General features: G+C 60.6%; 1 protein-coding gene across 2 annotated transcripts in view; it reads right to left on the minus strand.

Moving 5' to 3' along the window:
- Positions 1-13,753, minus strand: part of CPLX1 (complexin 1) — a 35,313-nt gene extending 21,560 nt beyond the window's left edge. Inside the window, exons 1-3 of one of the 2 annotated variants that reach the window (XM_047718542.1) lie at positions 13,597-13,753; positions 12,845-12,944; positions 11,356-11,461 (exon numbers count right to left, since the gene is read on the minus strand). In XM_047718542.1, coding sequence (XP_047574498.1) covers positions 11,356-11,386 — 31 coding nt within the window. In that variant the 5' untranslated portion in view covers positions 11,387-11,461; positions 12,845-12,944; positions 13,597-13,753. Of the gene's footprint in view, positions 1-11,355; positions 11,462-12,844; positions 12,988-13,596 lie in introns of those variants that run through there. The other variant, XM_047718543.1, reaches the window with a different exon arrangement.
- Positions 13,754-23,057: the final 9,304 nt, after the last annotated feature.

Raw genomic sequence — 23,057 nt, forward strand, 5'->3', positions numbered from 1 at the left:
GGACGCAGATCCGCCCACGGAGCCCAAGGTGCCTGTGGGGTCTCAGGGCGGGGGGGCACGGGCTGGGCTGGGGTCTGCACGGAGGACCTGGGCTCCCTGCTCCGGAGTTCACTGCCCAAGCCGCAGGGGGGAATCAAGAAGTCATGTCCCTGGGAAAGCCAAACCAGGCCCTACAGACGCAGGCACCAGGGACAGAGGTGACGGTCCAACTCCAAAGCGGGTTCAGTGGACTTCTGCTTTCAGAAAGAGAAGACCCCCCCAGGCCCCCGTCCACTGCCCTGCTGCAGACCCTGATGTCCCGCCACACATGGTCCACTTCTAGAGAAGTGGAACTACACGTCTGCACAAGACCTAAAGACCCCAATACCTGGGGACCCCAAGGTATCCCATCATACACACGTGTGTGTCCCACAGGGCAGCCCAGGGTCCCCTGCAGCACATGAGACAGGTAGACAGGCATTCGTAGCACACTCGGAAAGACAAACACACAGCCAAGAAAAGCCTCCACCGTGAAGGCAGCTCCCAAATCAGGGGCTGGAGGGCCCCAGAGAGGAGAGAGGACCGAGGACCAGGACACTCTTTAAACAGGGTAGTTTAGAACACACAAAAGAGCTCTTGGAGGTTAAAAATATAAATGTAGAGAGAAAAAATTCAGTTGAAGAGTTAGGAAATAAAATTGAGGAGACATCCCAGAGAGTAGAATAAGAGACACAGAGATGAAAGATAAGAGAGAGCACAGAAGAAGGCAGAGAACCCACGCAGGAGAGTCCCCGAGGCAGGGATGATGAGCCCTCGGTGGGGCAGCCATGGGGGCAACAGAGATCAAGGTCCAGGGTAGGTGAAGGGCCTGAGAATCCCAAAACGTCGGGATGCCAGGGTTGGAGAGAAAAACCGTACAAGCCTCCCAAGAGAAGAGATAAATGCGGGTCACATAAAGGGCACTGGGAATAAGAATAGCATCGATGATTCAACGGCAACTTGAGAATCTGGAGACAACAGGAAAATAACTTCACAATTCGAGGGGCAAAACTCTTTGAATCTAAAATGTTATTTGCAACCAACCACGCATGAAGGCACAAGACAGAGACTCCCTGTCTGCACGGTCACAGAAAGCTCCCAAGGACCCAGCTGGGGTCCAGTGACTGCCTGGGTAGCAACCAGGGCCTGTGTGAGCAAGTGGGAGGTGCCAGGGTCCTGGGGCAGCTTCTCCAGAGGAAACACAGCAACCAGTCCATCTGGGACTGTTGACTGCACCCAAGTGTTGTGGGGAGGGCTGTTTTGCTGGTGTGGAAAGCCTGAGAAACAGTCCACAGAAAATTAGGCAAACGGAAAATGAGCCCTATGTTAGCAATGGGGCAGACCAAAGACTTTCTAAGAAAGAAGTGTATTTGCACTGCCCGGCCTGGCTCATCAGGGACACTGTTTATGTGCTCACGATGGTACCAGCCCCGCGGCTGATACAGCCACATAAGGAGCACGGGGCAGGAAGTTTGCAAGAGCTCGGTGCCCCCCCACCTCCCTGGTCCAATAACGTCTGAACTGATCCCAGTGAGCACACGATGAGGAGCAGAGAGGGAGGCATGCACGCAGGGACAGCACCCGTGGGCTGACTCCGTATTATCCCGTTCAGTCAGGATGAAATTACACCCTCACCCCACGCCTCTGTCAGGAGGATGGGGGAGCCCTGGAACTATCTGAAGACGGTGACTTGAACTCAGAGTGAAGTCCAGGCCGGCCCTGCAGCCCTCCAGCTGAAGGGACAGGTTTCATCCCCCTTCCGGGGGCAAGAGAGTGACACCACGCCAGTGTTTCCCACTGAACCCCACTTGAAACCAGTCACCTCGCCAGGTTAGTACCCTGCTGGGGTTAACCTGCTGACCCTCTTGAACGAGTTCTAATAACCAACAACATAAAGGACTTTGCAGAGTCTTTTAAAATTAGAAATAGAGCCGAAGGCATCCCTCCTTGAAAAAGTACTTTTAAGTAATGAGCGATTCTAACAGGTGCCATCTAAAATTTCGCTACCACTTTTTCATATTCTTTTGTTATTTCAATTCCCCACAGTAAGCACACACTTTCATATTAAAAAATAAATACATGTAACTATCTCTTACAAAGTTGAATGCAAAGATCAAAATATCCTTTCTATATTAACAGGACCTACTGCAACCTTAGTCCCCTGGATCCACATCTCAAGGCCTAAAGGTGGGCATGGACATAGGGAGGGCTCAGGGGGGCCCAGAACTCCAGGAACAGCATGGGCGAGGGCTGCCGGCACACGGTATCATTCTGGCCCACGGTCATTAGAGCTTAAATAACATTTTGGAAGTGCCCATAGTTTCCAAAACCTGCAGCAGGCTTTTAAAAAGAAAACTTAGTCCATCCATTAAGATAAAATAAGTTAAACAACACGAAAGCATTTTAGGAAGGTGTGAGTGAAGCTGGCAGAGGTCGGATCCGTGACCGCCATGGCGCCTACCTGCTGTGGCAGGGCCCCCCTCACCGGATGCCCACCCCCTTGCCCCAGAGAGGAGGGGCGAGCTCGGACTCTCCTAGCCAACCTGGTCAAGGAACGAATGAGCTTTTGGGGAGAAATGAAGCCTGCCATGGGCCACGGGGCCACTGCATCTCCTGCCCTCAGCCCGCTGCTCAAGGTCAAAACTCACGGTCCTTGCTGGCCCAGAGCTGAGCCTCTCCTGAGCACTGGGTGCAAAGCCTGGGTACCCCCCACCAAGCCCTTAGGAAGGGCGGCACCAGACACTGGGGGCCCCATCTCACCCTGCTGCCGTGGAGCTCAGGGCCTGGGCCTAATGGCTGGAGGGTGACCCACAGATGCAGCCTGCTAGCCTCCAACCGGAGCGGCTGCACTGAACGCACGCCCATGATGGTCTGCGAGGCCCCTCGGGCTTCTGTGTGTGCTTGGAAGGACCCAGATCTCCTCTTCTCTGCCTGTCCATGCCTTCTGTGGTTTTTGTAAGCCTTTATTAGCTGTCTGGAGATTTTCCTCCTGCCATGAACAAAGTCCCCCTCTCCTCAGCCTCAGTAACCACCAGAGGCTCCAAGACTCCTGGGGGTGGGGGAGGGGTACCCAGGGCCCAGGGCCTGTGGAGCCAGGTGCCAGGTGAGAACGTCTGGTCTTGGGAGCCCAAAGGAGACAAGAGCAAGATGAAAACGCCCCATAGTGAGCCCACACAGAGCCACACCTGGGAATAGATGGCATGGCCACCCAGCTCCAGGATGGCTGTCATTGTCATGGATCCATCCTTCCATTCAGCTGCTCTGCCACTCACGGCCACCCACTCACCGGTGTTGCCATGATGCAGGACACCACAGCCATGGGCCCTGGGGTCACTGCCCTCGACCCCTCACCTGCTGCCAGGGACAAGGGCCAGGGACGGCCCCACACCGCCTGGCCCTGAGCCTCAGGGACCCCTCATGATGTCCCCGCCTTGATAGGAACCCCAAGTACAGGGTGGGCTCTGCTGGGCAGGACATCTACTTGGACAGACAGGACAGGGGAACTGACGCCAACACGGGTCTTGGGCAAAGAGGGCTTCTCTCTCTCACCCCCGTGGGCCAGACACAAAGCCTGGGGTGGTCATCTATATTTCCAGAACCCTCCTTCTGAAGGAAAGCTAAGTGCAGGACGGTGCCAGCAGCCTTGAGGAGCTTTGAGGGCCCCAGGGCAGCCGTGTGCTGAAGGTACTGCAAGACCACCCCACGTCTTCTGATAAAGGAGCTTCTGCTTGTCCCTGATGCCTCCTCCCACCACAAGCACACAGCACTGCTCTTCCGGCCTCTCCCAGGAGCCCCCGGGCCTGTGGGCCTTGCTGGGCGACTCTCAGACCATCGGGGGGCAGAGTGAAGGCAGAGGCCTGGGGCCAAGACAGCCTGGGGGGCATACAGTGGACAGCACCTTGCCCTGATGAAGCTTCCCTCCCCACGTAGGAAACAAAGCTCCGAACGGGCTTGGTCCTTTCCGCCAGGACCCACTGCCACATCCTGCGGTGGGGTCAGGGACAGCCAATGGCGCCAGAAGTCACAGATGTGGACATCAGCCCGCCTATAGGTTCGGTCAGAGCTGCTCTTAGCCAGCTGCCTGGCCTGGGCCCCAACCTCCTGAGTCCCAGTCTTCACTGGCACCCAGCACCCAGCATCCAGCATGCAACTCGTCAACACCCAGATCCAGCACTCGACACGCAGCACTGAGCACTGGCACCCAGCATCCAGCACGCAGCTCGCTCAACACCCAGACCCAGCACTCGACACGCAGCACTGAGCACTGGCACCCAGCATCCAGCATGCAGCTCGCTCAACACCCAGACCCAGCACTCAACACACAGCACTGAGCACTGGCACCCAGCACGCAGCACCTAGTACATAGCACCCCAACACTGAGCATGTAGCATCTCAGCACCCAGCACTCAGAACCAGCACTCAACACCCAGAATCCAGATCTCAATATCCTCAGCACCTAGCACCTCAGAACCCAGCACCATCAGAACTCAGTACATAGCACTTAGCACCTAGCACTCAACACACATTACCCAGTACGTTAGCACCTAGCACCCAGCACCCAGCACTCAGAACCCTAGGCCTTCTGCTGGACCCTGAGCAGCTTGGATGCCAGAGTTCACAGTCAGGTCCATGGGACCAAAAGGAACCTACTGGTAGAACAGGGACTCTCCCCCAACCCTGCCAGGCTGCCCCTAAGAAAAGGAAGCCAGAGCTCCTGACTGATCCCTGCAAAGGTAGAGAAACCATGTTCTCCTCTGTTTGGGAGATGAGAAAAGTGAGAGCAATCCTAGAAAAGAGAGATTTGGGGGCACCTGGGTGGCTCAATTGGTTAAGGATCTAACTCTTGATTTCGGCTCAGGTCATGGTCCCATGGGTTGTGGGCTCTGCACTCAGCGGGCATCTGCTTCTCCCTCTCCCTCTGTTCATCCCCCAGCTCATGCTCTCTCTCTCTCTCTCTCTCTCAAATAAATAAAATCTTTAAAAAGAAGAAGAAAATCTTCTTAAAAAAAAAAAAAAAAGATGGGCACCCGGGTGGCTCAGCTGGTTAAGCATCTGCCTTCGGCTCAGGTCATGATACCAGGGTCCCAGGATCGAGCCCCGCATTGGGCTTTCTGCTCAACATGGGAGTTTGCTTCTGCCTCTGACCCTCCCCACTCTCGTGTTCTCTCTCTCTCTCAAATAAATAAATAAAATCTTTTTTTTTAATGAAAAGAAATTTTATAAAAAAAGATTCACACAAAGCCCAAGACCAGGCAGGCCAGGAGGAAGGACTGCGCCGTGCCCCTCCGAAGCTTTCCCCTCCCCCTCCTGCAGACAGAACCAGGGCTCTGGTCAGCCCCCACCAGCAGCAGGAGTCTCAGAACGACCCTGTGCCTGATCTGTTATGACCTGGGCTTGGGTTTACCCTGCAGATCTCTGCAGCTTGTTGGCGTGATGGTCCACCAAGACATGACACTCATTCTGCCGGTTTAATGCCCCAGTATTAAGTGTGCAATGTTCCCAAGCCAACCAAGTAGTCCCTGGGGTTAGTGAAGGTCACTGTGAGCCCCGTCACACAGGAGCCCTTAACACAAATGCTTTAATCCCAACAAGAATCTCTTGTCAACCAACAAGGCAGAAAACAAACGACTTTATTGGCCAAAGTGCGATATATCCGTTCTATTTCCACACTGGGGCTAAAGCTTTGTAACTGAACTGTGGCTCAATCAACTAGAAATACGGTCTCCTGAGGGAAGGCCTGTCCTTCCTTGTTTTAGGGAGAAAAGGCAGTTTCTATGATGCGTCTTTCCAACCTCCGAGAGCCATGGGATACGTGCTGTCTCTCCTGAGCCCAGGGAAGTGAGCCGGTGCCCATTCTGAGCACATGTTGGTGTTTTCTCACTGACTTTTTGCTGGCCACCTGTGGAGAAGCCCGGCTCTCAAGGGTGAACAGGGGAAGGAGGAGGCACCCCTGCCCTCGGACGGTTCCTGGTCTGGGGGTCTTGCATCTGAAAACCAAGATTTCCCACGTTGACGTGAGCCCTGTACTGTGAGCTGCCCAATAGCGCCCACTTTGTTTGGAGGGCGATGTGACCGCCTTGGCCTCAACTTCCGTGACACACAAGTGGAAATCCTCAGTGCCATCCCGTAAACACATTTGCTAAACTGAAGGAGGGGTTGTCCCTCGGCCCCTCACCTTCCTCCTGCCCTGTGCCTGTGACACCGGTACAGTGGCAACCACTTTGCTGCTGTGAGAAGCAGCCTGAGCATGAAAGCCCAGGGAAGCTCGTGGGGCAACAGGGGCACAGCGAGAGCTAAAGCCATGTCCTGGGTAGCACCACGGGACAGCTGAGCCACCTCCAAGTCAAGCCCCTCTCTGTTTCTCTAATTTGAGCCAAAAGCATCTTCCCTAGTGCAGAATTCTGGTGCTTCCCCTCCCAGTCTGCTCCTTCTGCAGCCCAGGCCAGCCCGTGGGTCCACCAACCCCCCAGAGAACCTGGCTGCACCTGGGAGTGTCCCAGCTGGGCAGCCTCAGGTCCACAGGAGGCTCCAGACAAGCAGAGCTAACTCCAAAACAGACAGATAGGGTGGGGAGACAGTGAGACCTGGGTTTGGGACAGGATGGGGTTGCCTGGCCTCACCATCAGTGTAGAGGCCCATGGAGGACACAGGGGGGTCCAGACAGGACCCCCTGGGATCTCAGGCTGTCTCTGCAGTTCTGACCAGAGGGCCTAGAGGGCAAGGTATGGAGGGTCTGGAAAGAGCTCCCTCTGATCTACAAAGACCTTGGGATCCCTGACGCTACGTCCCCAGAGCAGCTGCAGACACACAGAACTCAGCCAGGAGTCAGAGACCCAGCCGCGGGAGAGGGGGCTTGGGACGCTCAACAGAAGCAGGTGCCAGAAGAGGAAGGAGCCCCCCACACCCCAATATGCCCTTTGTTGGGGGAGGGCAGCAGCGCTGAGGGAGATGCTTCTCTGCCCAGGGCTTCCAGCTGCAACCCCAGCCCACCCCATCTTGTGTGAACGACGAGGTGGATACTGCCTTCTCTCCCAGTATCTGACCCTGGCAACCTTGACACCTCTGGGGATTGATCGCGAGGAGCCCCCAGCAGAGAGCATATCCCTTACCACCCCCGGGTGCAGAGGGTCCCCAACCACAGCAGCCCCGGACACTTTCCCTGGGCCATGTGTCCATGAAATGCTCTTTGTCCATCCGTGTAGGTCTGGGAGACAGTGATCCATCTCCCTCCCCTAAGCCCATAGTCTGGCTCAGCGCAGCTTCTGTCGCTGCTCAGACGTGCCCGCCTTGGGATGGTGGCTGTTCACCCCCCTCCATCCTCCCCAGACACCAGGCACAGGCCCCACTGGCCCCCTCCTCCCCGAGAGAGGATAGCCTTCCCACTCCCAGGATGCTCCAGGCGAACTCGCCACAGGACGCATGACACAATGACAAGGTGTCAGGGAGCCGCTGGCCTGTGTTTGGCCAGAAGACCCCCCCTTCCCGCTGTGGTTGTCCTGTAATGTCCTCCTTCCCATCTCCTGCTGCCTTCCACACCTGGCCCAGCACTGCAGCCCTGGGGCTTTTTCACATGCTGGGTCCCAGGGTCATCTGCCCGCCCTTGAATCCCACCTCAGATGCCCCCTCCTCCGTGAAGCCCTCCCCTGCCCCCACACCACCCCTGAGGCCCCAAGCACGCTTTAGACAAGGGACATGTCACACCAAGGCAGACTGACAGGATAGCAGGCCACGAACCAGTTGTTAGGGTCAGAAGAGCCACACTCCCCCTGCTTTGGCCTGACGAGAGTCTACACCAGCCGCCCAGTTGCCGGCCCTGACAGCTGCCCACACCCTCGTCCATTGGCTCCAGGGTTGCTTGCCACTTCCCGGCCCTGGGGGAAAACGTTTTTTCAAATTGCGCCCCTGAGGACCCTGAACCCTAGATCTGCACACGTGGCCCCCGTTCAAGGCCACCTTGCTGTCATCCCCAGGCCACCACTCAAGCTGCTTCCACAGACTGTGCAAGTGCTCTCTTCTTCGAGGGATTGAGCATTACATCTGGGGTGGATCTTGGGGTGGCCCAAGCACGTGAAGGCCTCCAGGATATTCCCTCAGTGAGAACAAACTTGACAAGAGTGGGACACTTTCTTCAATAATTTGGCCCCAGGAGAATTGTTGTCAGCCAGCCCTGTGTGCCCACAGCCCCCACCGCTCCCTGGTGCAGAACAGTGTCCAAAGGGATCACGGCTGACTGTGAAGGAACCAAAGATACCCCCTCGTCATCCCACAGAGAACTCGGGCCCTAAGAGCAGACGCGCCTGGGGCCCCACATGGTCCTTCCCAGGCTGCATCTTGAGAGAGAGACTGCAAACGTGCAAAGCCCTCCCATGGGGCCCTCCAGGGGCCCAGGGACTGGAGTGTCTGGGCAGATCCTGCCATCGCAGGAAGAAGAGACCTGGGAGCCATCTGTCCCTTCCTTCGTGGCCCATGGCTGCCTACCTGCTCTGTGAGGCCACCAGTTAGTGCTGGCAGCCTTCCTGGGGCATTGAGTCCCACTCCTACCTGCCAGGCCCCCTCCTGGCCTGCTGGGTCCTGTCCTCCCTCACTGCCTAGGGCAGCCCCTTGTCACCACAGCAACTGCTAGCCACCTCCCTCCTCCTTCCCTTTCTTCCAGTAGCAGGTACCCAGAGGTCTGTGCCCTGCTCCCAGCTGGCCTCATGGTCCCCAGACCCCATGGAGGAGACAGCCCTCAGCCCAGGTCACACGGCAGCCACAGTGGCAGACAGCCAGAAGCCTGCTGGCCAGGCATGAGTTCAAGAGGGGTTGGGCTACCAGGACTGGGCAGCACCAGCCATTGCCAGAGGCTTATAGGAAAGGCCTGGGCTCGTCTGGGATTTCACCACTGTCCAAACAGCATCTGAACTCCTTCTGGACTGGCATCCCCTGAATTCAGGCTCTCACTCAGTCCATCATATCCCGAGCCCCAGAGTGGAGCAGGCAGGCCCTATGGAAACAGCCATGGGCTTCTGGCAGGGGCTGGGGGCTGGGAGGTGGACCATTAGACATATGCTCAGGACAACACAGCAGCCCAGCAAGCTAGGGACAGTCTCAAATGGCCATGACTCATCTAGGCTCCAACGAGTCCTGTCCCCAGTAGGGCTGAGTGAGGCCTGCACACACGGGGCTCCCTCTAGGCCCTCACCTCTTTCCTTCCTCCTGCTGCACAGGAGATCTCTGTGTTTCCAGTCGAGACTCTATTTCTCAGTCAATTTCTCATACATCTGTCTCTGTCTCTGTGTCTCTCTGTCTCAGTGTCTTTCTCTGCCATGCACCCTACACTTCAGTCTCCTGTCTTGTTTCCTTGTGTTCCTCAGTCTTGGTCTCAGGACCCTGTCTTCTTCTCCTGGCTGTTCTGTTCCGATCCTCCATCCTCCACAGATTTTCAAACAGCCTGTGCCCCACTGTCCCTCTCCCTCAGGCCTATACCTCCCCACGTCTGTCTTATGTGTTCAGGGCACCTTCTCTCCTTCTCTCCAACCCCACACTTGCTCTCTATTTCTCGGGTCCATCTCTCTGGGTCTGGGTCCGGGTCTGTCTCTGTTCCTCTGTCTGTACCCACTCATCTCAAGAGGCCAATATGACGTCTGTCGGGTGGGAGAGAAAACACAGGAGAAAAACACAAGGGCTCGCCCTGGAGCTCCGATGTAGGGCCCAGCCCCAGCCTCGGGGAATGACAAATCCTGGGGGGGCAGCCCCTGGCAGAGGCCCTGCGGGCACCTGCTGGGGGGGGGCTGCTCCAAGGTGCCTCGGCCCACTGCCCCTCTGCAGCTCCCCCGTGGCCCCAAGAAGCCTTCCCTGTCGCCGCCACAGGAGAAACTTTGGGCTGACATGGAACAAAGGGAATCCAGGCTGGCAATTACCCAGCTAATTTCAGCCATGTAGACAGCCAAATCAGATATTTCAGGTTTCTTACAAACCCACCTCAGGGCCTGAATTAGCCACCTAATTAATTATCTGTAACAGCCGGGGACTGGCTGGGTGGGAACATGAATTGCTCCCGGTGCCAGGATGCTTGTCCCTGAATCACGTCCTGGTGACGTAATCATTATAATTAGACCCAACCTGCAGCCTATCCTTGACCACAGCATCTCAGGAAATGTGGCCCCGGGCCAGGCCCAAATGTCTTTCCATTTAATTTGTGGCAGCAGAAATGCAGTCATTCTGCAAGAGACAAGCCCACCCATAGGGCCCCTGTCCTGGGTTTGGTGGCCCCGGCCCCACCATCGTGCCCTCCAGCCCGCCCTCCATCACGGCACAACAGCCACATCCGCTCCCCACCTCTGGCAGCCAGGTCCCGATTCCTCCTGCCCTGCAGCAGCCCCATGAAGATGGCCTTATCACACAGCACCTGACTCACGCCATGCTGGGCCCAGCACCAGGTCAGGATGTGGCCCATGGAGGCCACCAAAGGAAAACATCCTGAATGTCAGAGTCAGGGGCTGGCCACAGGTTCCCCTCCCAGGGAGCTCTGGGGAGCTGGTGTTGCAAGCAGGGGGGCTGGAGCACACAGGATGGGTCTCCCGGGCCCCAGCTGGCCAAATTGCTCTCCCAGGACGCACCTATCCGAGTGTGGACTTCAGCCCAGTGCCTGCCCACCTCCTAGGCCAGTGTCTCTGGCCTCAGTGATGGCACTTGCACCAAAGAGGCACAGGATTCTCTTCAGGTAAGAGTCAGCAGAGTCAGAAGGACGGTCCCCTACACACACACACACACACACACACACACACACCCCTAGCATGGTCTCTGTGGAAGTAGGCCAGGGACACACCAGCTATCTTAGCCTCTTCTCTTGTCCCCCTGCTCAGCCAACCCTGGTTCCCTATGCATAGGTGAAACCCATGGGGTCCTTGCTGGACACCACAGGTCCAGGTCTGGCCTCCACCCCACTCTGCAGCCTCCCCACAGCTGCTTGCCACACCCTGCCAATCAGGTTGGCTCTTGGTGCCCACGAAACCCACCCTGGCCTATTCTCCCAAAAGCGATGATGCTGCTCCCTAACCCTTGACCCCAGCCTCAGCATTGTCTGGTGGGCTCTGCCCTGACCATGGCATGCCAGTGTGTGCCTTCCCCCACCCCTGTGATGGCCAAAGCAATTTGGGAGGCACTGGCTTTGGTCCCTTTCTTGCGCTCTGGCTCTGTCCTAAGGGGGGAGCGGGCTGTTTCCGCGAATGTGTGGTGAAGGCATGTGTGAAGTCTGAATGTGACCAGGTGCTGAACGTGCCCCCGTGCAACTGGAGCTCCGATTTAGGGCCCAGCCCCAGCCCCATGCCTTGGGCCCCCACGCCCTCAACTTCCTACCTCCCAGGGCCTGTTTCATCACGAACTCCATGACGATGGCTTTGATTCCTCAGTGGCTCCTCCAAGGGTCGGAACTCACATGCAAGTGTGGCCAGGAGTTCTCTGCCTGGGGGAAAGGAAGTGGTCACAGGTCACCCTGACCAGGCCTGGGGGTGGCCTTTTTCCTCATCCGGACCTGACGTCCCTGAGCATGGGTCTATGGTCTGAAGAGAGCATCCTTTGTCCATTCCCCCCTCCCAAGGCTAGACCCCGACACTGACAGGGACACCTGAGAGGGTCTGGGAGGGTCTCTGTGGAGGAGAGTTTCCACCCTACATGCTGACCATGGCAGGTAGGTCCTGAGACCCCAGCTGGACCTGAAAAGTGGTCTCTCCTGGCCCCTGGTTTTCTGAAAACAGCTTACGGTGGCTACTGCAGGGATGGGGGCTGGAGAGCGCGGCTCAGAAGGGGCCAGGCTGTGTGGGGCTGGGGCAGAGCCATAGGATGTTTGAAGGTGACTAGCTCTTCTGCAGCCTTGTGAGCCCTGGGCCACAGGGCCGTGGGGGATCCGTCTAAGGGACAGGAAGGGTGTGGTGGGCTGAGGCCTGAGTGGATGCGACTTGGGAGAGGCCTTCTTGGCTTCTGACAGAGTCTCAGGGGTCCGCAGACCAGACTCTACCCAGGGGAAATTCCAGGGCCCACTGCTGCTGCCCTGCGCAGAGACTGGGGTGGAAGGTAAAATAAAGACTGCAAGGAACCCAGCCTTCAGGGAACAAATGAAAATGGGAGGTCAGACCCCTCCCACCTGCATCTGCATGGGTGGGGCATTCCAGGGTTCAGGTCAGCTGAACTCTGGTGGGGCAGTGCTGCCTGTAGGTTCAGCGGCTGCAAGGCTCCTCCCTCCCCACTTGTGGGGTCCCTCCAGGCAGGGAAGCCCAGGGCTCTGGGACCCAGTGTTTTACGATGTTTTCCTCTGCAGACGAAGGAGACCAGCGTTTGCGGGGCCTGGGGAAGGCTGACCGGGTGGGAGTGCCCCCGCCTCACCGCAAAGCGCTGGCGCGCAGGGGCGCCCTTGCCGCAAAGCAGATTCTCTTCCAAACTTCTCCCCTGGCTCCTGAGGGGGTGGGGAACTCAGGGCCCAGCCACAGTGAAGCTCGGGGTGCTCCTGGAACTCCCCCAGGCTTCCCACTGCCTCCCCGTGCGGGCCGGGGCTCCCACTGCCGCCGCACCCCTCGGCTTAGCGGGCGGGCGAGTGCCCCGGCTCTGCTGAGCGGCCCTCAGGCGGGAGAGCGCCAGGAGAGAGAGACAGAGGACCGGGGAGGGGAAGGGGAGACGCGCAAGGCAGAAGCGACAAGGAGGGAGGGCGCGGGCCGGGACGGTGGGGCCCGCTTCAGCACCGCGCCGGCGGACAGCGCCCGCCCGGGCCGCGAGCGCGCCCCGCGGGGGCCGGGGAGGGGCGGGCTGGGCAGGGGGCGGCCTGGAGTGGGGTGCGCGCGGGAGCGTGGGTTACCTTCCCCGGGCCGGGGTGCTGGCGGGCGGGCGGGCAGTCAGTCGCGGAGCGCGCTCGGACTGGCCCGATCCATGTGGCGCCCCGGGAACTGCGGCGGCGGCTGAAGGGCACCGCGAGGAGGGCGCGTCACATGGAGGCGCACCCCGCCCCCCGCCCGCGTCCGAGCATGACGACGAGGGCGGGGCCGCAGCGGCGAGGCGGGCGCCGGCGGGGGCCGGGGGTGGGGGCGACGGAGCCGCGCCCCCCTGTCCTCTCCCAAGCGCTGCCCCCTCGCCAGATGCGGTGGGGTCTCAGAGCCTCGCCTGCGACCCCCGCCCGCCCAGCGGCTTAGAATCCCCGATACGCCCCCCCCGCCCACCATCCGACCTCCTCGGTGTGGACCCGGCCGGGGGTCGCCCTCCTGCAGACAGGGTCCCGCACCCTCACGCCCCCTCCTGTGCGGGGTACCTCGCGAGCGCAGGTGGGACCCATACGTGCTCAACCCTCAAAAGCTCTTTCTCTTCCGGAAAGGCCTGGCGGTTGGGGGTCGCGGCTCCCCTCCCCATTCCACTCCGCCGGGGCGCGCGGAGGAAGGGGCTCCCGTCGCGTCAGCAACAGTGAACCGAACCCGGACGAGTGCCCTTGAGCGCTACCCGCGACCCCGACTCCGCCGCTTTCCGGCCCCTCCGAATCCCAGGGCGGGAGAAGGGAGCCCCCAGACTCTGAAAACGCACCCACCCCTGGCCGAGAGAGAACTGCAGACCTGCCCGGACCTATTTTTCAGTGTAAGAGCGTCCGAGAAAGGGAAGACGCCACCCTGAGTTTCATCTCAGTGGGACGCAGGCGGGAGACCCCCGCCCCCTCGGGCGGCCCGCGCGGCTGCGGTGGGGGAGGAGACCGGCGCAGAGCGCGGCTGGCGCCCGCGGCGCAGAGCGGGCGGCCCCTCGCAGGGCAGGGACGCGTGAAGGTCACTGCAGACAAGGGCCGCTCCGCCCCGGCTGTCCCCGCAGCCCCGCCCCCGCTGCGGCCGCCCCCTCCCCCGGGCCTCCGGAATTTACCGGCGGCAGAAGCCGCACTGCGGGGAGAGCCGGGTCGCCGCAAGGTCGGACGCTAAGCCTCCAGTCTCGCCGCCCCTCCCGGGAGTCGAGAGACCCCCCCCCCCCCCCCCCCCCCCCCCCCCCCCCCGGCTCCCAGCCGGGGCAGGCGAGAATTGCGGCGGGTGCTGTGGGGAGGGGTGCGGCTCCGCCGCGTGCCGGGTCTCAAAAAACAGCAGGGCTGAAATGTTGCTCCGGCTGCTGGCCCAGGGCTGACCTCCGGGTTGGTGGGCAGATAACGTTGGTGGCCACTGCATTAAAACTTGCCGCCGACCCCTCCCGACTGAGTCGTCAGGACTTGCTGGACCTGTGGTGGAAGAGGCGGCCCCTGGAGCTGCTTCTGCCCCTGCCCCAACCCCAGGGAGACCACACCCCCTGGTCCTCTCCGCCCCTCCCCTCAGCACCCCCGGAAGCTCAGACTCAACTCTGGAAGAGTTGCAGGCCTAGCCTGTTGGGCACCCTGCTACCAGTTCCCACCCCTCGCTAACCATCTCCAGGCCCTACTGTGCCTGGCAGTGGCCTGGTAGGGGCCCAAGGGGAGGGTATGGAGGAAGTCAGCCCTTCTCCCTGGGAGTAAGGGATCAGACTCCACTCAGCCGTCACTTTGGTTAGCGAGGTTCCTAGTGACCCTGGAGGAGTCCCACGTCCCAAGACATAGCCCTCAGGACATGCACAGCCTCTCTGGATCCCGAGGCCCTGGGTACATTCTCACCTTCTCCTGCCGACAGGTCCTGTCACTCAGATCTGGGCCAGGAGGTAGGGGAGGGTGGGGGTTGCTGCCCAGAGGGGGAGACTGGGGAGAGGACATAAGACTCAAGCCAGGGCTGCAGGACTAACTGCCCTGGCTGCCCGCCCAGAATGTGAGAGGTACCGTCACATCTCATCTCTACCCTCACCCTTCTTGAGAGGTGGCTTAAAGCTCCAGGCCTTAAGCAGGTCTGGGGACAGGCATTCTGGGGTCTGCTGTCCCCAGGTGCATGAGAGTCTTGAGGGTGTGCCTTAAGCCCCCACTCAGGATCTGCCCAGCCTGGCCTTTCCAGTGTCCTCAGAACCTGAGTGTGGATGCTAGAGGGAGAGAAGTCCCTTCTGCCCTCTGGAGCATCTTCCCTCCACCCCTGCCACCAGATGGACCTGGAGGGTGAACCACAGCTGATCTCCTGTGACCCCAGAGGTGACCTCTGTGGAATCCACAGCAGGCCCCCCAACCAGTGGCCCCTGGTATCCTCATGAGCCACCTGCAGGAGGCCCCCGTTGACCTCAGTACAGCCAGGTTGGGGAGGGTCCTGCGTGTGCCGTGACAGGGCAGTGAGGCTCATAGGACAGAGGAGCACAGAGGTCCTCATCTCAGTGGGGGCTCCACAGCCCCACTGACTCCATGATCGGGACCTAGCTGAGCTCCACACACAGCCCTGAGCCAGGGGCCCACAGATGCTGTCTGGCCCTCCCAATTTGTCCCCGTCCTCCCTGTGGGGTCACCACCTGTCTCTGTCATTCCCCCTCCTACACCTCCCACCATACAGTGATCCTCCTCATGTCTCACAGGTGCCCAGGCCCTGACCTGGGGGTGCATGGCCCAATAACGACTCAGGCCCCCCTGGAGGAAATAGTCCGGGATCAGAGGGACTGGTGCCCCACTCCAGGAGAGGGAGGCTGGGCAGCTGCGAGGCCCAGGAAGGGCCAGCTCTGGGCAGGTAGTGAGGACGTGAGGCGAACCGGCTGCAAATGCCCCCCCTTGCCTGGTCTGGTCCTGTGGTAGGATTTGTGGCCCTGTGAGGGCCCAGAAGAGGTCCTGCCTCGAGGCAGGAGCTTAGCAGGAAACTTCCAGATAGCCAAGGAAGACCCGGAGTGAGTTCAGAAGGCACCTGGATGTGGGCGCCATCCATGACGGGCTCAGGGCACAGAGGAGGTGAATAGTGATGCCACTGGGGGCGGGGTGGATTTCAAGGAGCCAGCAGGTGGGGAAGGGTATCCCACTACGAGGTTAGCATTTGGGACATGTGTGTTTGGCCACAGCCAAGGCCTGGCGGTGGGACCCTGGCCAGCTGGCCTCCCAGGTAAACAGCCCAGAGGCCGGCCCTCTGCAAGCTCCAGATGGGCCCTCCAGATGGGCCCTTCAAGGCCAGAACACCTGATCCAAAGCAAGGTTGTGCCAAAGGCCACAGGATGCTGGGTTTGGACCCCCTGCCATTCAGAGTCCCCTTTGTAGCCCCCACTGAGTCACTCCAGATGGCAGAAGAGAGGAGCCGGGCATCCTGCCCCAGCCCTCCCCAGGAGCCCCTCTGCTCCCTCCAGGGAGGCGTGCTCCTGCCAGGCCCATCTGTCCCATGGAGGGCCGGCCGTGGCTCCTGCACCCCAGGGCACCAGCCTGCTCAGGCTCAGAGAGGGCCCTGGAAGCACCTTCAGGAATTGCTGGTGTTGTTCCATTTGGGGTTGGGGTCTGGCAGGGGGTTCAGGTCCTCAGGAGCGGCTGGGAGGGATTTTGGCACACATGGGCTTGCCCAGAAACCTCAGATGCAAGCTTAATGATGTAACCCACTGAACCCTTCGGTCCCCATGCTGCCGTCTTCCTGCCGGATTTCATTACTACTTAAAAGGTAATGACACAGGAAACGCAGAGGCAAAGTGAGACCACGGTTGTCTTTCATCAGAACTAGGCTAGAACCATGGCTCTGAGAGCAGGGACCCTTGTGTCCCTGCCTGGTCCCATGACCCTTCACTTGCCACCATAGGCAAGAGACACCTAGCCTCTAGGACCCAGCTGGCCATGGGGTCAGCACCTGGAGCTCGTCCCTTTGGGCTCCTGGGAATGAAGCTGGAGGTGCTGCCCAGCCTGGGGCGCCAGCTCATTCCTCAGACCCCTGTCCCATCCTGTGCTGGGGCACATGTGCCTGGTCAGGGTCTTGGGATGAAATGCACTCTCTTCCCAACCACCTGGTTCCGCAGAGGCCCTGCCCCCATCCCCAACAGAAAAGGGGGCCCCTAGGTCCCACCACGCCCCCCGTGGGCCCGCTTTTCTGAGGAGCTGGTTCAGGATCTGGGCTCAGAGCACAGTGATGACTCCAGCATCGTCTGCCTCAGATTCCAGACTACCGGGTGCACTCCGCCTTCCCTCGCAGGGCCCCCTCCCCAGCCCAAGGTCACGTCCCTCCCCAGCTCCATGCCCATGTTGCCATCAGCCAGCGCCTCCGTCTCCCCAGGTTCCAGTCACAGCCATCACAGCCACCTCGCACACAGCCCCGGGAGGAGGCAGAAACGGTGGAGTCCCTGAGTCACCTGCAGGACATCCTATCAGAACGGGGAGGCAGGCCTTTCCAAGGGGCTCGGAGAAGGGGGCAGTGTGGGGCTCGAGGGAAAGTCAGCAGGGCCGGTGAGGCCCCCGCCTCCCACCACAGGCTGCCTGGCTGTAGCAGCCCCCGAGCTCCGACACAAAACCCCTAGTGTGGGCTTGGATTCAGAATGTAGCCTCTCACTGGCGGCTGGGGGCAGGGGCTGCGCCGAGGCAGCCCCAAGGGGACATGGGCAGCCTGGGTGAGGGCCAGGAGGCTTGGAGGACGATGGGGCAGGGATGAGTCTGCTCCCAGAGAGGCCATGCTTCTGAAGACCTCTGGCCCCTGGAAGCACAGGCCTCACGGTGGGGACCCCTCGTACCCCTCGCTGCAGCTCCAGAGCCCAGTGGGCTGGGCCAGCTCTCCAGTGGCCCTGGCCAAGTCTATGCCTGTCACACCTGGGTCTCTTCCAGTCACCAGGACAAATGTCCAGGCTGGGTGAATGCCCTGGGTCATCTCGAAGCCGTGGGGGACATCTGGTCACCTCCACTGTTTGGGGGTGACATCCCCCCGGGGGCTCTGAGCTAGACTCTCTCTCTGACCAATGGTCCCTCCCTGGAACCTGTCATGTGACCCCCACCGGACGACCTCCTTGAGCTGCAGACCAGATGTTCTTTCTCCACAAATGGCCCCTCACGCTCTCCTGCCTACCCTCCACTCCCATCTAGTCACTCTGCACCACCCCAGAGGCCTCCTCTACCCTCCAAGAAGCCACCGCACCTGCCTCAGGGACCAAGCCCCATAGGTCTCTGTAACAGAACCTTCTTCCACACTGTACTTCCCAGCCCTGACCTGAGAAGACCCCTGCCCGTGCAGGCACAGGCATGAAGCCCAATGAATGGGGGCCAGCAGGGGTGCTGGGAGGGCCTCAGGCCCATGGGGGCAGGGGGTGTGGGCATAGGGTCCCTACAGGCTTGGTGGGTGGCTTCAGCCAGTGACGTCCAGCCAGGATTCGGCCAGCCACCAACTGAGCTGGCCCTTGTAGGTGAGCTTCAGGCGAGAGAAACCCCTCTTGGGAACACAAGCACCAGACAGAGGCATGGCCCTGCTGGCTGAGGCTGCCCAGCGGTCAAGAGACTCAGGTCCCCTGTTCAGGGACACCCGGAGTGCCTGCAGGGACACCCACTGGCTCACTCGGAGAAGAAGGTGCAGGTCTTAGCTGGACCTTCCTGCCTCCTGGGCCTCAACCTTCTGGCTGGGAAGGTCGGGTGGGTCGCTCTGTGCCTGCGTGACTGCCCTTCAGCCTGACTGTGGGGTGGCTCCTTCTCAGCGGGAGTCTGAGGTCTCTGTGGCCAGGCCTGTGCCCAGCAAGGGCGCCAAGCTGGAGAGAGGGGTCGGCAGCCTGTAGTCCACCTCTGTGGGAACACTCACACCACAGCAAGCCCCACAGCCAGTCTTTCCTCCCTGTCTCTACCCTGTCAACACACCCCTGCTTCAAGAGCTCCTGCGTGATCTGGGGTTGGACGGGGAGCCCCTTGCAGTGGACAGTCGGGCCTGTACCCTCCCAGGAAAGTGGAGCCTTCTCAGGGTCCCAGGCCTGCAGGACCCTTGGATTCACCCCCAAGGGGGCGATGGACCAGGACTGCTCCCCAGTGGCAGAGTTCAAGACACCCTATGTTCCTCCGTCCACCCCTAGGGCCAGCCTGAGACAGGGGTTCCCTCCCGCTCTGCCCACCTTCACTCCCTTTGCGCTAACTGCCTTTCTTTCCCGGCAATGTTCTGGGGCACTTGCTGTGAGTTAGGCAGGCAGAGGCTGCTGCTGGCCCAGCTTCTCCAGGAAGAGCAGATGCCTGAGACACAGCAGTCGCGGGTAGAAGGACCATGCAGGGTTCACCACACAGCTAAGTGACAGACACTGTTGACAGGGGGCGGGGGGCAGAGGAGTGGGGGGCAGGAGGGATGGAGACTGGGAAGGGGTAACGGAGACCATGGGGATGGAGACCAGAAACTTGGGGGGGGACAGAGACCAGAGACTGGACAGGGGAGACAGAGCCTCGGGGTGGGTGGGAACCGGGGGGTACAGAAATGGGGGGAATGGACACTGGGAAGATGGAGACAGGAGACTGGGGGGCACAGAGACCGGGGGATGGAGTGGACATAAACCAGAGACTGGAGGTGGGGGGAAGGTGGGGAATGGAGAAGGGGTGGGGGATGGAAACCAGGGTCTTGAGACTTGGGGGGATGGGAACTGCGGGGGACGGAGACCTGGGGGGATGGAGACGGGAGGCTTCATTAGCCTCCCTCGGGGGACATTTGGGCTTCAGGTAGAATGACCCAGTGTCCCCCAAACTGGAGGAACTGCATTCCAAGCAGAATGAAAACAAATCCCGAGACCACCATGGGGGAGGGTCTACGTTGTGCCCGTGGGGACCACACACCACCTGTCCAGCCCCAGGGATGCATGGGGAAGCTGTGACCCCACCCAGGGCTCTAGAGAGGGAGACCCCCCCCAACCTCACTGCACTGGCCCTAAAGTGAGGGCTTCTGTGGGAATCCTAGAGGACCCAATGCTCCCTCTCCAGAATGAGGAGGACTTCAGCCCTGGGGAGGGAGGCACTAGCAGGACTGCCTCCAGAAGAAGACAGGACAATGAGCACGGAAGGCATCCCAAGCCACAGGAAGCAGGCAGAAACTTCCCCTAGAGACGAAACATCCCCCTCAGCCACCCAGGGACTAGCGCTCCAAGCCAGCACAGGGCACGGGGTGGACCGTTGGGACCCCGGGGAAGAGGCAACCAGGCCACACCGCAGACAGTACCTTGCCCTAGCCAACAGGCCGCAGGGAAGACTTGGAGCCAGCTCTGCTGCTGGCAGAGGGGCACTCACCTACCGCCCGGGGCCTGGAGTCCTGGCCTCAGTCTGCCAAGGGCCTGAGCGTCTGGAACCACCTCCTACCTGTCCCAGGGGCCTGTGTCCAGGAAGAAAATCCAATCCAGGCCTTGCTCCAGGTGGCCAGTGGAGGCAATCCTAAATCAGGGCCTGGAGCCAGAGCAGGTGACCTCCAGTGGCCCCTTAGTGGCCCTGGCTGTGCCACTTCCTCTCCAAACTCTGCACACCACCAATTCATAGCCTCTCCCCAAGGTGAGGCTAGAGGCCCCCAGCCCACCCCACCCTCACCCACTTGTAACACGGCCACTGGTGCGTCACGGTGTCTTCCCCCTCGAGCCAGAGTCTCCCCAAACACCTCCTGCCATACATCTTTGCCCCCTTCTCTCCAGCTCCTGGGAAGGGGTGAGCAGTGCCCAAAAGGTCAGAGGCTGGGTGGCAGCCATACCATCCGCCTGTCCTCAAAGACACCTGGACAGGGCTGGCCAGGAGCTGGGTGTGGTGGGGACGCAGCCCCCCCAGGCTCCAGGGCTCCTTCTGTGACCTCTGGGGCCATGTGTGTCCTCAGCTTGCTGTGAGGGAGCTTCCCCCACTGCATCCCCCTGGGGCAGCCTGGAGGCTGCTGGTCTGGGGACCGTCTGTCAGGCAGATTTTGCTACTTCAAAGGGCAGCTGGTAAAGATTTCACACAGACGACAGCGGATTCCCTGCCTGACACTGAGCTGTGGCTGGGTGGCAGCCCCTGGCTCAGCTTCCAGCAATGACAACTCACAGCAGAGCTCTGTCCTCTAGGACAGGTGTCCCCTTTGCACGGACCCGTCAGCCCCTGGCCAGCACTGGCCTCATGCCCCCCAGCAGCTTTGGTTCTTGGCAAGTGAGCCTAGAGCTGGGACATGTGGCTCTCAAAGGGTGGGAAGTGGGGGACGAGAACTGGAAGGCCAGACTCCCACGCTGACCTCAGCCCTTGTGGGCAGCTGAGGGGCAGTCATCTGCTCGGCCAGTCCCCACCTCGACCCTGTGGCCTCAACATCCCAGAGGCCCCTTGCCAGCCCACACAGATTCCCCAGGGCAAACAGCACAGGGGCTGTGGCTGGAGGACTGTCCACTAGGGTGGACCCACCTGGACGTGGGTGTGAGCGCCTGGATATGAGCGCTGGCTGTGGGGTCAGGCAGAACCAGTGTTGAGGGTACAGCTCAGGGCCGGGGGACCCAGCCAAGGGACCAAGTTTGCAGAAACCCCTATGGGCAAGGGCACAGGTGCCCCAGCGGGGAGGCAGGCCCGTTGAGGCCAGAGGTGTGGAGCAGCCACCCTGGGGGAAAGAGGCCAAGAGCGGTGGGGCTGTGGGAGCAGCGGGCTGGCCACAGCTGGACACACCCATCCCCAACACTACTCTCCCCACCAGACCAGGGCTCAGGACAGCCCTCAGCCCCAGGGCACAGCTTGCTGAGAGCTGGGTGGAGAGCTTCCTGGTAGAAGTCCTTGGGACCATGGTGGGCAAGGGTGGACGGTCCCTCTGCTTCTGAGACCCGTGTTTGGGCTGCACCTGAGCTGGAGAAGAGCTGGGCGTGGCCCATGCTCTCTGCTCTGATGGTGCCCCGAGGTCCTGTGTGTGCTAAGGCTGCAGTGGAGCCTGGGGGCTGGGCACCCCGGCCCTCCTGCTGGCCAAGGGTCACTGGCACCGGCGTGACGCAGGCCTTCCCGTCCTTCCCAGGTCTTCTCTGGCAGTGAATGCTCACCAGCCTGGCTCTGCCGGCCGGCTGCTTCTCTGGGAGGGCTCACAGCACCCAGGCCAACCCCATCCCTGCAGGGCATGACCAGGTCCCAACAGCTTAAGCCTCAAGGAAGGGCCTCCGCCTTGCCCTCATGCCTGTGCCCAGCGAGCGGATGGCACACGGTCGAAGGTGTGAGCCATTGTGCGCCCCTGTCCAAACTGGCAGGGTAAGAAGGCCTGTGGAGAGACTGGCAGCTCCTCAGTGGGGACACAGAATTCCATGGGACGCAGAGCCAAACAGCCCAACTCCCCCAGTAAGGGGACAGATAAAGGTGTCCAGACAGTGGATATCGTCAGCCCTGAGGACACGTGTACAACGTGGATCTGCCCCCAAGCGTCCCCTCCCTGCATGGAGGCCCCTGCCCCAGGTGCCACCAGGGAGCTGGGTCTGGACAACTGGGCTTGGTTCCTCCCGGAGATAGCCCTGCCTCTGGACCTCCAACGAAACTGGGTCTGACCTGGGGACACCCCTGTTCCACCCTGTTTGCCATCAACAACCCTGGGCGAGGCCGGCCACTAAGAGTCGGCGGACGCGCTCAGTGCTTCTGCGCGGCTGGGTTGAGCTGAGCTATGGCCACACCTCTGGCCACCTCTGGGGGTCCCCATGCCGGCCCCTCCATCCTGCCCCATCCCAGCCAAGCAGAATGAAGCCTCCCGCTGCTCCAGCTGTGGGGAGGGGTCTTCCTCCCGGAGGGACCCCACCCAGCAGGAGTGGGCAGGGCAGGTGCCAGGCAGCAGGATTTGCTTGGGACGAGACCCTGTCCAGGCCGTCCTCACTGCCCAGGACAGGCTCCCAGCCTAAGTGAGAGAGCCACAGGGCTCAGCTGGACGCCAGCACCAGACCTGTGTGTGCACGCCTTCTTTCTGCCCTTCTGGTGGCCAAGGTACACCCCTTCTGGCAGGCCTGCCCCACCAGCTGCCCTGTCACAGCTCAGCCAGCCACCATCACCAAGACCAGGAGGCCCGGCCCAGGTTGTTCCTGGCAGGATCCATGGTACTTTAGGAGTCTGCCCATATCTGCTAGGGGTCCGAGCTAGCTTTAGTGATGGAATAGAGGGTCCCTCTTGGCCCAGAATTCTCAGCCCCACAGTCCGGCGTGGGGTGCATCTCCCAGGACCTTCTGCAAATCTGGGGACATAGGCCTGAGGTCCCAGTGGTCACCCTACAGGCTGCAGGGAATGGGGTGGGGTCCAGAAGTCTCTGAGGGAGGCCCTAGAG

Source organism: Lutra lutra, chromosome 2 (genome assembly GCF_902655055.1).
Source record: "Lutra lutra chromosome 2, mLutLut1.2, whole genome shotgun sequence".
Taxonomy (NCBI): Eukaryota; Metazoa; Chordata; class Mammalia; order Carnivora; family Mustelidae; genus Lutra; species Lutra lutra.